At 45.7% G+C, this 13,573-nt stretch overlaps 1 protein-coding gene across 3 annotated transcripts in view; it reads left to right on the top strand.

Annotated features, from left to right (window-relative positions):
* The window catches only part of LOC141144989 (cytidine monophosphate-N-acetylneuraminic acid hydroxylase-like), a 489,338-nt gene that overhangs the window by 178,444 nt on the left and 297,321 nt on the right, over positions 1-13,573 (top strand). For all 3 annotated transcript variants that reach the window (XM_073631175.1, XM_073631172.1, XM_073631174.1), the window contains exon 3: positions 6,900-6,991. In XM_073631175.1, coding sequence (XP_073487276.1) covers positions 6,900-6,991 — 92 coding nt within the window. The remainder of the gene's footprint in view (positions 1-6,899; positions 6,992-13,573) is intronic.

Raw genomic sequence — 13,573 nt, 5'->3', positions numbered from 1 at the left:
CAGCCCTGGAAAAAATGTCATACCAGCCCCATAGCATTATTATACCAGCCCAACAGCATAACGTCATTATTTTCTTGTTCATAAAATGGAAAACCATGCATTTTAAAGCACATTTGGCTGCAATTGATGGGTACAGTGGCTGCGTTTGATGGCACAGTGGCTGTGTTTAATGGGCACAGTGGCTGTGTTTAATGGGCACAGTGGTGGCAATTTATGGGTACAGTGGCTGCGCTTGATGGCACAGTGGCTGCGTTTAATGGGCACAGTGGCTGCAATTGATGGGTACAGTGGCTGCAATTGATGGTACAGTGGCGGTAATTTATGGGCACAGTGGCTGCGTTTAATGGGTACAGTGGCTGCGCTTGATGGCACAGTGGCTGCGTTTAATGGGCACAGTGGCGGCAATTTATGGGCACAGTGGCGGCAATTTATGGGCACAGTGGCTGCACTTGATGGCACAGTGGCTGCACTTGATGGCACAGTGGCTGCACTTGATGGCACAGTGGCTGCACTTGATGGCACAGTGGCGGTAATTTATTGGCACAGTGGCTGCGTTTAATGGGCACAGTGGCGGCAACTTATGGGTACAGTGGCTGCGTTTGGCGCAGTGGTGGCAATTTATGGGTACAGTGGCTGCGTTTGGCACAGTGGCGGCAATTGATGGGTACAGTGGCTGCGTTTGATGGGCACAGTGGCGGCAATTGATGGGTACAGTGGCTGCGTTTGATGGTACAGTGGCGGTAATTTATGGGCACAGTGGCTGCGTTTAATGGGCACAGTGGCGGCAATTGATGGGTACAGTGGCTGCGTTTGATGGTACAGTGGCGGTAATTTATGGGCACAGTGGCTGCGTTTAATGGGCACAGTGGCGGCAATTTATGGGTACAGTGGCTGCGTTTGATGGCACAGTGGCTGCGTTTGATGCACAGTGGCTGCGTTTAATGGGTACAGTGGCTGCGCTTGATGGCACAGTGGTGGCAATTTATGGGTACAGTGGCTGCGTTTGGCACAGTGGCGGCAATTTATGGGTACAGTGGCTGCGTTTGATGGGCACAGTGGCTGCACTTGATGGCACAGTGGCTGCATTTGATGGCACAGTGGCGGTAATTTATTGGCACAGTGGCTGCGTTTAATGGGCACAGTGGCGGCAATTTATGGGTACAGTGGCTGCGTTTGATGGCACAGTGGCTGCGTTTAATGGGTACAGTGGCTGCGCTTGATGGCACAGTGGCGGCAATTTATGGGCACAGTGGCGGCAATTTATGGGCACAGTGGCGGCAATTTATGGGCGCAGTGGCTGCGTTTGATGGCACAGTGGCGGTAATTTATGGGTACAGTGGCTGCGTTTGGCACAGTGGCGGCAATTTATGGGTACAGTGGCGGCAATTTATGGGCACAGTGGCTGCGTTTGATGGTATACAGCTTTTCCACGATAATCTGGCACTTGAACAAAACATGAACTTGTACACCTCCCTGAAGACCAAACTGCAGACAAATGTGACTGTCACAAAAAAGGAGAGAGAAAGAGAGAGAGAAAGAAAGAGAAAGAAAGAGAGAGAAAGAGAAAGAGAGAGAAAGAGAGAGAAAGAGAGAGAAAGAGAGAGAAAGAGAGAGAAAGAGAGAGAAAGAGAGAGAGAAAGAGAGAGAAAGAGAGAGAAAGAGAGAGAAAGAGAGAGAAAGAGAGAGAAAGAGAGAGATTTTTTTTTTGTACCTTAATTCCTGTGCTGCAGCTGCACGGGCCGTTCACTTCTCCTATTCTCCTTGTGCAGATTAGTGGGCGGTGCTGGCGCCGCACGGGACCAGTCACAAAGAGAAAATCGAGCAGCACGGCGTTCGCTCCTCCCCTCAGGCACACAGAGGCATATAACTATTTAGTTCTGTGTCCGGTGCGCCGGATCGGAGGAGGCGGCACACACAGCCATTGGGTAGTGCGGCGGCGGCCGCCGCTGCTCAGTATTTTGCTGACACAGTCAGCCAGCCAGCCAAGCTCAGAGCCAAAAGCGGCCCCAGGGGTACTAGGTGCAGACAGCCTACCGGGAATCTTCCCGGTATCCCGGTAGGCCAGTCCGGCCCTGGATAGGAGAGGCTGCACGTGCGGCCTGGTATTTACCAGTCGGCGCCATCTTGGAAGTCCCTGCTGTGATGCGGCGAGCCTCCGAAAAGTACTGATCCAGGGACCCAGATCAGTTCTGGGAGGTTCATTGAGGCTGTGGAGATGTCTGCCGTCTGGATGGCATAATTTGGTGCCAAAATCTCCCCAGGAGAGATGCTGCCGGTGCGATAGGTAAGGTGGGGTCACGGAGCTCCTCCAACAAGCATCCTCACACGCTCATGCCTTGGCCACGCCCCTCCTGGCTTATGTTTTGACTTTGATCTATACTATTTTTACCATTACATTAAAGGGATGATTTTTACTGCATTTTCTGTCTCAGTCTGATTCATGGTTCCTGACAACTCCCCACCCCCGGAGTGGAGGCATTACCTTTGCATTACCTTTACTGATCAACCAAAAAAACAGAATTATACATATAGTGCTTACTCCCATAGAAGCCGCTAGAACTTTGCCCAGGTTCTTCCCCAGTGGATTTCCACACAATCACAGCCACACTTTTCCTCAATAAACTAGTCTAGGAGTATTGTTTTTGATGTTTTTTGGAGAACTTGGATAGGGATGAAGGATTTGAGTGGGAAGCTATGCACAGGTGGAGGACAGTGATCTCCTTTCTGTAAAGATGAAGAAGTCCTTGCATATAGCAAACTGTAGACTTGGCTTGTAATGGGGCAGTTAAAAGCTGATTTCTTTCTTTAGAGCACCAAGAGCAGAGTCCCTTCACAAAGATCTAGATAGACTGAGCTCCTCTGAAGTGGAAGCGCACAAGCTTCTTTCCTTAGAGCAATAAAAGCATAGTCCCTTTACAAGAAATTAGATAAACTAAGCTTTTCAGAGCACCAGCCGATTGTCAGGACTTGGCTCAGCTCTTCCTTCTCTGAGCTGGCTGCTCAGCTGTCAGCTAATTGCCAGCTCCTATCTCTCCACAGTGACTCATCTGTTGATGATATCCTGCTCATCAGTCCTGCTTACTTAAGCGGCCCGGCCCAGATGATCTCTGCCTTCGCCTTGGTCACATCTCTAGAGACGCTCTCCTGTGTTCCTGTTAAAGACTTGCTTGGCTGACATAGCTTCTGGCTCTAGATCCTGCTAGCTGTTCCACTACGCTTATCTCTGGCTCCCTGATGTTTTGCCTTGTCTGACTATCCCTTCCGGTTCCTGAACTCTGGCTATGTTTTGACTATGTTTACTCTGTTTACCTTTTTTATTATTATTATTATTAAACAAGTGAGATTTAACTGTACTTCTGTCTCAGTCTGATTCATGATTTCTGAAACTCACAGGAGGGGTGGCAGCAACCCAAAAGTCTCTAAGATCAGGGTCGATCCTAGGGTCACAGGCGCCTAGGTGCAGAAATATTTCTGGCTCCCCCACATGGGCGTAGTCATCTTACTAACCCCTCCCCTTTACATACATTTCTATCATAATGACTCAAACACAGAAATGCTCCCCTAAAGAGTCTTTGTTACCCTGGGATCCTCCCATGATCTCTTAATAATAAACAAAATACAGGAAGAGAGTACTCTAATGGGACCTGGAGGGGGTTTTCTCTAATGGACACAGAGAGGGCTTCTGTTAGAGAGTCTGTTAGAAAGAACCCCCAGACATACTGCAGACAGACTACAGGAGATGGTCAGAGACTGCATACATGATACAGGAGATGGTCAGAGACTGCAGACCTGATACAAGAGATGGTCAGAGACTGCAGACATGATACAAGAGATGGTCAGAGACTGCAGACATGATACAAGAGATGGTCAGAGACTGAAGACATACTACAGGAGATGGTCAGAGACTGAAGACATACTACAGGAGATGGTCAGAGACTGAAGACATACTACAGGAGATGGTCAGAGACTGCAGCAGACATAATACCAGAGATTGTCAGAGACTGCAGACATGACACAAGAGATGGTAAGAGACTGCAGATATGATACAAGAGCTGGTCAGAGACTGCAGACATGATACAAGAGCTGGTCAGAGACTGCAGACGTGATACAAGAGCTGGTCAGAGACTGCAGACATGATACAAGAGCTGGTCAGAGACTGCAGACGTGATACAAGAGCTGGTCAGAGACTGCAGACATGATACAAGAGCTGGTCAGAGACTGCAGACATGATACAAGAGCTGGTCAGAGACTGCAGACATGATACAAGAGAGGGTCAGAGATTGCGGAAATGATACAAGAGATGGTCAGAAATTGAAGAATTGATGCAAGAGATCAATGCATCAAATGCAGCCTACCAGTGCCCACAAATTGCAGCTTCATCAGTGCCCACCAAATGCAGCTTATCAGTGCCCACCAAATGCAGCCTGCCAGTGCCCACCAAATGCAGCCTGCCAGTGCCCACCAATTGCAGCCTGCCAGTGCCCACCAATTGCAGCCTGCCAGTGCCCACCAATTGCAGCCTGCCAGTGCCCTGGATCACACAGAGTGGTGATGATCTCCTGCTGTCACGGAGCTTGGATTTGAGTCTCCCGGGCAGCCTCTGTAACAAAGTCCTGTCTCCTAGACCGACTTGCGGCTCCTATGATACACGTCACACCGATTCAGTTTCACTGCACTGGATCAGTGTTCCGTCTATTACAAGAGTCGGACTAGGAGGTGGGACTTTGTTACAGTGCTGCCCAGGGGCGGACTGACAACTCATGGGGCCCCCAGGCAATAGGAGATTATGGGCCCCCAAGGTTTATAGATGGCTGCCGTCATACCCTCAATACTCCACTCCTGTACAGTGGACAGTATTGGAATGGCTGCTCCACCCCCTCTACAGCCCAGCGCTCCAATGAGTGAGGAGGGAGATGAGTAGAGAGCTGTGATTGACAGTCTACAGCTCTCGGGGAGCTCTGAAAACCAAGTGATCGGCGATGTTCGATCGCTCGGTTCTCAGTGCAGAGGTTTTGGGGGACAGATGCTGCATCCACCTATAAGTATAAAGTGCACAAAAAGTAATCATTCACTTCTCTTAAGTTCACATTATCTTTACAGAGTAATTGGGGGTTGTTTATATAGATAGGGCTGTGTGTTAGTTTGGGAGATGTCTGTAAGCACTGGGGGGTTGCTGCTGACTCAGATTAACCAACCCCCCCGCACACACACATACACAGACTTTCTAGTTCTCCTCGTCACCTACGAGTAGGACCTTTCACTGCAATACAAATCCTCCTAGCAGAAACTTTGCAGCTTTCCTCCTCAGACTTCCCCCAGAACATAACAGCTCAGCTCACCTTCCTGCAGTGTGCTCTGCCTCACGATTCTCCGAGCACATGGCACTGCTGATGGGAGGGGGGCGGGGGAATGTGAAGCAGAGATCACACAGCAAGTGCAGGTCACTATGGGGGAAGGAAAGACAGACACCAGGATCGGAGCGTCTAACTACAGTACATACACCACTGGGCAGTAAATGTAGTTAGAAGCAATGGCTGCTGCTGTCCCCACTGAACCCTGGCGCCACCGGGAACACTAGGCATTTCAGATACACACAAGGAGAGGAGGAGGGAGGGAAGCACTCTGTCACTTTGGCGCCCCCACCTTCCGTGGCGCCTGGGTGCAGTGCACACTGTGCACCCACCCAGGATCGGCCCTGTCTAAGATCTCTCATCAGTCTGTACTCCAATGTCCAGGGTTGCCTCCTTCCAACTTCCAAGCAATACTTTCCTCCAGTGATACCAAACTCGATTTTCAGCAGACAGCGGCTCAGTCTGCTCTCAACAGCTTCACCATCCAGGCCCTCAGGTTGCCCACTTGAGGCCTCATGAACAGCAAGTACGTCAACGTTGCGCTGGAGGGCATCTGCATAGCTCCACACCTATGATCCAGAAAGTTCTCACAGCTTTTCTGGACAGCAGAGGGAGTAGACTGAGAACACTGAGCAGACCTAACTAGTCAAAGGCAGCTGCACTGAGTACAGTGAGAAACTACATTTACCTAACACAGCAATTGCAGCGACACTGACTACAGTACGACAGGCTAAATTTACATTTACATTATTAAAATTCACAGCTCCACAAAACACAGTGAGCCAACACTAAATCTATCTAGCTATCGAATCCTAGCACCTATCTACATACAAATGACGTATAGGTTTTCTCATGTAAAACCGTAGAGACAGGATACAAAATATTAGCTAGGTGATATAGGCTCCCTAAGACCCTACATAAATTGTTCCCTGCTGTGTTAGAGATTTTGGGATGAAGAAGGCTCCGTGCTCCATGTTTTCTGGTCTTGTGCAGCTCTTAAGGACTTTTGGATGCAAGTTAAATAATAACCATGCAAATGCACGTTGAAGCTGCAGCTTTTCTGCTTCGCCTAACCCCTATGTCACTGAAGCACTACAAGCATTCTCTACTGATCAATTTACTCAATGTTGCAAAGACATGTATTCCAATACAGGGACCCTGGACTCGGCTCTCTTACTGCCAGTCTCCTAAAAATTTATGACCTATCTCCCCACCTTCTGGGCCTTGCCTACCCAGGGATTGGTGGAGACTCCATAGGCTTTGGCCTTTGTTCCTACACCCTCTAAGTTCCAGAACTATCCAGCAAATTCTGGAAGCTAGGGGGAAGTACCCTAGACCCAGCCCTTGGAGCTCTGCACAGCTAACACAAACAAATTAACCTCAGCTTTTCTAAATAAATATACTCTAGATGTAAAATACCTACATTTTTAAGGTTCAGAAAGTCATATTTATAAATACTTTTGTTACCTTTTTTAAATAATATGCCAGTTTTCAATTTATGTTTATTGATGTTATAGGAACAGTTGTATGTTTTTCTATGTATTTTAGCATTGTGCGTTGTACAAAGCACAACTGGAGACTGGATGTGAGCTCCATGAAGTATGTCAACCCACCAGACAGCTTCTGTCAAGAAGAACTAGGTAAGCAACTAACAACAATGATAACATTGCTCCAACATATAGAATTTGTACAGCATCTAAATAGCTTAGTTAACAGTGACTTTACACATAAGATTTTCAGTGTCCTATGTGGAATCCTAAGATACACCAAAACATAAATATTGCTTTGTGGAAAAATGGAAAATAATAGAATATAATATATCTTCACTCTATGACATTTTTCCTTTTCCTGAAAATGTTAATTGCTGTAGTTAAATATGAAAACCATACGTTGAAATGACCATTACATATGTTAAAATGTTTTAACGCATGTTATAAAATGTATATTTAACACACATACATTTTTAAATCACAGATGTATACAGTAGATGCCGAGTGTTAAGCTGGCCATACACAATTCAATTTTTGTTTGAACGGTCGTACAGAATTTCTGAAAAATCGTTTAGCAGAACATTCTTTCTTGCTATCATTTGAAAGCCCTTAAAATATGACGCGGCCTTGCTATTTGAATGGAATAAGACTTATGAATCATGTTTCATCACAATATGTAAGATTTTTTTCCAAACAATAACACATTCACTGTTAGAATTTTCTTTTTTGGGGAAAAAAAAAAATAAAAAATGTGCCTAGTTACTATGGTCAACTCAACAGATGTCCATTTGACCATATTAGCCATTAGAAATTCAAACCCCCTTCCTGACCAGAGCACTTTTTGCGATTCGGCGCTGCGTCGTTTTAACTGACAATTGCACAGTCGTACGCCGTTGCATCCAAACAAAATTAACATTCTTTTTTCCCCACAAATAGAGCTTTCTTTTGGTGGTATTTGATCACCACTGTGTTTTTTATATTTTGGGCTATAAACAAAAAAAGAGCGACAATTTTGAAAAAAAAGCTATATTTTTTTACTATAATAAAAAATCATGCCTCAAAAATATATAAAAAAAACAATTTTTTTCCTCAGTTTATGCATTCTTCTACATATTTTTGGTAAAAAAAAATGCAATAAGCATATATTGATTGGTTTGCGCAAAAGTTATAGCGTCTACAAAATAGGGGATAGTTTTATGGCATTTTTATTAATTTTTTTTTATTAGTAATGGCGGCGATCTGCGATTTTTATTGTGACTGCAACATTATGGCAGACACATCGGACACTTTTGACACTATTTTGGAACCACTGTCATTTAAACAGCAATCAGTGCTAAAAAATGCACTGATTACTGTGTAAATGACACTGGCAGGGAAGTTGTTAAACACTAGGGGGCTATCAAGGGGTTAAGTGTGTCCTAGGGATTGATTCTAACTGGGGGGGATGGGCTACTACTCACATGACAGCGATCACTGCTCCCGATGACAGGGTTAAAGTGTCATTAATCCCAAAACTTTTCCCTTGGAATTTTATATTTATAATGATGTCTATTATCTATATGTTTTACCTTTTTTTCTTTTCTTATCTTATATATATTTAGATAAATACCTGATTGATCCTGTTTCTAATGTCATCCCTTTTCTTAGACTCCTTTCACAATGGGGCGATGGGTCTGTTAGCGTTAAAGCTAGTTTTAGCGGCGCTATACCGTCGTTTTAGCTGTGCTTTTCGGCCACTAGTGGGGTGCTTTTAACGCCCGCTAGCGGCCAAAGAAAGGGTTTAGAGTCAAATATGTTTTTATTGCTTTTAACCAATAAAACAATACATAAAGCTTTCAGATGATCATAACTTGAAATAGTACAGAACAAATCATATTTTATGTTTATCCTAGGGATCAGAGCCAATGTAGATAGTAACATATTTTCGTCCTTTAAAAGAAGACTGCGATATTCCATACAAAAATCGGTGAAAACAATATTGTTGTATAACACGTCATCTGACTATAAAGTAGGATAGAAGAAGAGTACTGATAGGGGAAGAGGAGAAAAGAGTAATAGAGGGGGGAAAAAAGAGAGGAAAGAGAAGACGGGGAGGGAGGGAGAGGGACCGAGCAGACCTTGTTGTATCAATCCTGCATTACAGAATCAAGGTGTATGGCTGGGATGACCAAGGGGTGTTAGCAACGTTTTTAGGGAATTCGAGGTAGAGTACTCCATCCAAATAAGCCATAGGGTCTTAAATTTGTCAAAGGTGTCATTATCAAGAGCCAACATCTCTTCCATACGCATGATGTCGTTAACCATGGAGACCCGCAAGGTCAATGGGGGGGTCGTGGTGGTTTTCCAAAATAAGGGAATAAGCTGTCTAGCGGCTGATAGGAAGAAGTGTAATAAAGTCCGCTTCTGGGAGGCTATGGAGCCAGGAAGCATTGACAATAAAGCTATCTCTGGGGAGGGCTTTAAAGGCCGGTCATATAGACTGCTGTATATGGAAAAAACCTGTGACCATAAGGGCTGAATGGACTGACAGTCCCACCATACATGGAGATAGCTTCCGTCTGCTGAGCCGCATCTCCAGCACGAGGGAGGTACGGATGGGAATATTTTATTTAGAGAATGAGGGTCCCTATACCATCGAGAGAGGAGTTTAAAGTTTTTTTCTTGTGAGTAACAAGATATTGAAGATTTGTGCGTAAAGTAATACGACTTTTGCCACTCAACCAAGTGGAGTTCCTTTCCCAGATCCGCGGACCACTTCCTGGTGTAAGAGGAGGGTTGATCGTGTAGCAGTGCATGTTGTAGTGTGTATATGGTAGATAGCAAATGTCTGGGTGTTTCAGAGAGAGAGCACAGCTGTTCGTATCCCGTGAGGGGTCTGTGAATCTGGGAGGATGAGAAGAGGCCAGAACAAAAGGAAGAGATGCAGAGGGCTGTAAGCCAGTTGCCCTGGGCATTTGGTATAGCTGGCGTGCCTGTAGTGGGGTCTACAAATGAACTCGCTATGGGCCATGTGGATCTGGAATAAGGATCCATTCACACTAGCGCATTTTTTGATGCATTTTGCATTTTGCAGAAATGCATGGGAATTTTTTAACATGGGTTCCTATGGAACATGTTCACATCAATGCCTTTTTGTACCTCTGCGTTTTTGGAAAGGGTCAGGGACTTTTTTTCATGCAAAATGCAGCATTTTGCATGTAATAGAATTCAATGGACCAGCATCAAAAACGCAAGTGCAGCGTTTTTGCAGCATTTTTGCTTTTTTTTTTTTTTTAGACTGTATGCAAAACGCGGCAAAAACTGCTCAAAAGCAACATGCATAGATGTGAATCGAGCCTAAGGGCCTATCGAGGTAGTATCCATGCCTTAAGGTAGAGCCGGATGGTCAAACAGAGATGTAAAGGGTGAGGGATTAGATGACAAAAGCGAGAGCATACCTTTTTTGTACCATAAGGCCCCTTTCACACTGAGGCGTTGCAAAACCGCGGTAAAAATGATGAGCGTTATTATAGCGTTTTTGCCGCGTTAGTGTTAAAAATAGCGCTAACGCCCATGCGTTTTAATCACGTTTTTTGTAGCGTTTTTTAAGCTTGGGGTTGGGGGTTAGGGACTAGGAGGGGTGGGATTAGGGTTACGATTGGGGGTTTGGGACTAGGATTGGTGGGATTAAGGGTTTGGGACTAAGAGGGGTGGGATTAGGGTTATGATTGGGGGTTAGGGACTAGGAGGGGTGGGATTAGGGTTAGGATTGGGGGTTTGGGACTACAGAGACATGGAATAGGGTAAAGAATACCGGCATTGGGAATAGGAACTAGATTGGAATTTCATCTTACATTTCTCAGCTTTTTGGTTTCTTGATAGTGAATTCCAGTTTTTTATATGTAGGTCGGCAACAGCATTCCATCCAGCACTTTTCTTCAAGCGGTTGGAGTAACAGCTATGTTTCTTGTCCTACAGTTTTGGGTGCCTCCGCATTGTGTCTATGAATTCCTCTGGATCTCCACTGCCAGAGGGTCTTTCTGCTATGACTCCTGCAGCTGTAGGCTGATCTCTACAGATTCCTCTTCCATTGTATTGCTCTGTCTGGTCTCCTCTCCCCTTTTCAACAGGATTTCCTGGTATCCCAGCATACTCCACTTTACTGCGGTCATGTGACCTTCCCCACAGCTTCTGGATGGTTTTAAAGCTTTTTTACAACGGTATTACCGCGGTTTTACAGTGTTTCCAATTCATTTCAATTGGGATAGACGTTTTTACAGTGTTTTTACAGCGCTATTTTATACGCCCCAAAGATGCTCCAAAAAAGCTGTTGGCAGGATTTTTTCCAACGCACAGCCAGCGCAACGCCTCAGTGTGAAAGGTTACACTGAGATACATGGGGGGGCGTTTTTCATGCGGTATTTAGGCAGTAATTTTAGCGCTAAAACGCATGAAAAACGCCTCAGTGTGAAAGGGACCTAAGTGTAGGGCAGCGATTGTCAACGGGGAGGTGGTAGAAGGTAAATGTAGATGTTGCTCATAACCCCATAATAGTGCCCTGAGGTCTAGGGTGGACAAATCTTGTTCCCAAAGAAAGGGTTTAAAAGTCTGTGTTGCAGCGCTTCCAAAGCGCTTTTCAGCCACTTCAGAAGTGCTGCCCATTCATTTCAATGGGCATGGGCGGTGTGGGAGCGGTGTATACAGCGCAAGGTCTTTTACCTCTTTTGGTCTAATGAGAACCTCCAAGGCCAAAGATAGCTGACATTCTTCAATATGTGGTGGGTTGTGAGGCATAGTGGGTGCAAAGATGGTGAAATTCATTGGGCATCAGACACTTCTTGGATGTAAAAGAGGTTTTATTTCTTTTGACAGGCCTTTTTATATATTTTGGGGGAAAGAGTGTTAGGGCCAGGACACCCTTAGATAGTTGCAAACTCAATTGGCAGTCTCCGAGACTTCAATAGGAGGACAGCCGTGCAGGGAAAGGCCCCAGCAAGGCGCCACTTCTGCACATGCAGGATTGCTGTCCCATATTGTAACAGCCCTTTAACAGTTCCTAACTCAAACGTATCAGTTCTTTCAGCTCCACTACAACTGCTCCTTGTAGTTCTTCAATACTGAGCTCCTGGCCTCTCACTAGACCCACTGATTCACTGACTCTAAATCCCTTGAACTCCTCCAAGGTTTGCGGTGGTATCCCCTCAAGCGTCACCCATGCTTCCCTGCTAGGTCCCTAGCTTGGCACTCCAGATACTCCTCAAGCTTCACCCCTGCTAACCGGCCTGGTGCCTGGCTTGATACACAAGGCTGCTCTGTAAGTGTCTCCTCTGCTTTTTGGGTCCCTGACTTGATCTCCACCTAAAGTTTCCCGATTCTTCACTGTGCCTTTCAGTGAGAATATGGTTCCGGTACTTGCTTCATTTACTCACTGTGGTCCCTGGTAAAGGCGATCGGTCCCTTCGTGGTGACAGCTTCCCTTCTACCTTTGACAACTGACAGGTTCTCCAGCTGGCAGAACCGTCACTTCTGGTTGGACTGCAAGCCGCAATCCCAACCCTGCGCTGCTCTCTAACTTATTGATAGGCCCTCACACAGCCTAGCAGCAGATGCCCCTGGGATAGGCCCAATCTCCGGCACAGTAGCCCAGGTTGTACGACACATGTCCATCCAGACAGCTGTCTAGGTGGCACAGAACACAGATCACCTGTACAGAATTGTTGACATTTTTGCAGATTTATTAAAAAAGAAAAACTGAAATATCACACGGTCCTAAGCATTCAGATCCTTTGCTGTGACACTCATATATTTAACTCAGGTGCTGTCCATTTCTTCTGATCATCCTTGAGATGGTTCTACAACTTCATTTGAGTCCAGCTGTGTTTGATTATACTGACTGGACTTGATTAGGAAAGCCATACACCTGCCTATATAAGACCTTACAGCTCACAGTGCATGTCAGAGCAAATGAGAATCATGAGGTCAAAGGAACTGCCTGAAGAGCTCAGAGACAGAATTGTGGCAAGGCACAGATCTGGCCAAGGTTACAAAAAAATTTCTGCTGCACTTAAGGTTCCTAAGAGCACAGTGGCCTCCATAATCCTTAAATGGAAGACATTTGGGAAGACCAGAACCCTTCCTAGAGCTGGCCAACCGGCCAAACTGAGCTATCAGGGGAGAAGAGCCTTGGTGAGAGAGGTAAAGAAGAACCCAAAGATCACTGTGGCTGAGCTCCAGAGATGCAGTCAGGAGATGGGAGAAAGTTGTAGAAAGTCAACCATCACTGCAGCCCTCCACCAGTCGGGGATTTATGGCAGAATGGCCCGATGGAAGCCTCTCCTCAGTGCAAGACACATGAAAGCCCGCATGGAGTTTGCTAAAAAAAAAACACCTAAAGGACTCCAAGATGGTGAGAAATAAGATTCTCTGGTCTGATGAGACCAAGATAGAACTTTTTGGCCTTAATTCTAAGCGGTGTGTGTGGAGAAAACCAAGCACTGCTCATCACCTGTCCAATACAGTTCCAACAGTGAAGCATGGTGGTGGCAGCATCATGCTGTGGGGGTGTTTTTCAGCTGCAGTTACAGGATGACTGGTTGCAATCGAGGGAAAGATGAATGCGGCCAAGTACAGGGATATCCTGGACAAAAACCTTCTCCAGAGTGCTCAGGACCTCAGACTGGGCCAAAGGTTGTGAAAAACTTGTTGCATCTTTCCCAAAAAGACTCATGGCTGTATTAGATCAAAAGGGTGCTT

This window comes from Aquarana catesbeiana, linkage group LG05 (genome assembly GCF_042186555.1).
Source record: "Aquarana catesbeiana isolate 2022-GZ linkage group LG05, ASM4218655v1, whole genome shotgun sequence".
Taxonomy (NCBI): domain Eukaryota; kingdom Metazoa; phylum Chordata; class Amphibia; order Anura; family Ranidae; genus Aquarana; species Aquarana catesbeiana.
Note: the sequence above shows the minus strand (reverse complement) of the source record. Positions and strands in the feature narration are given on the sequence as shown.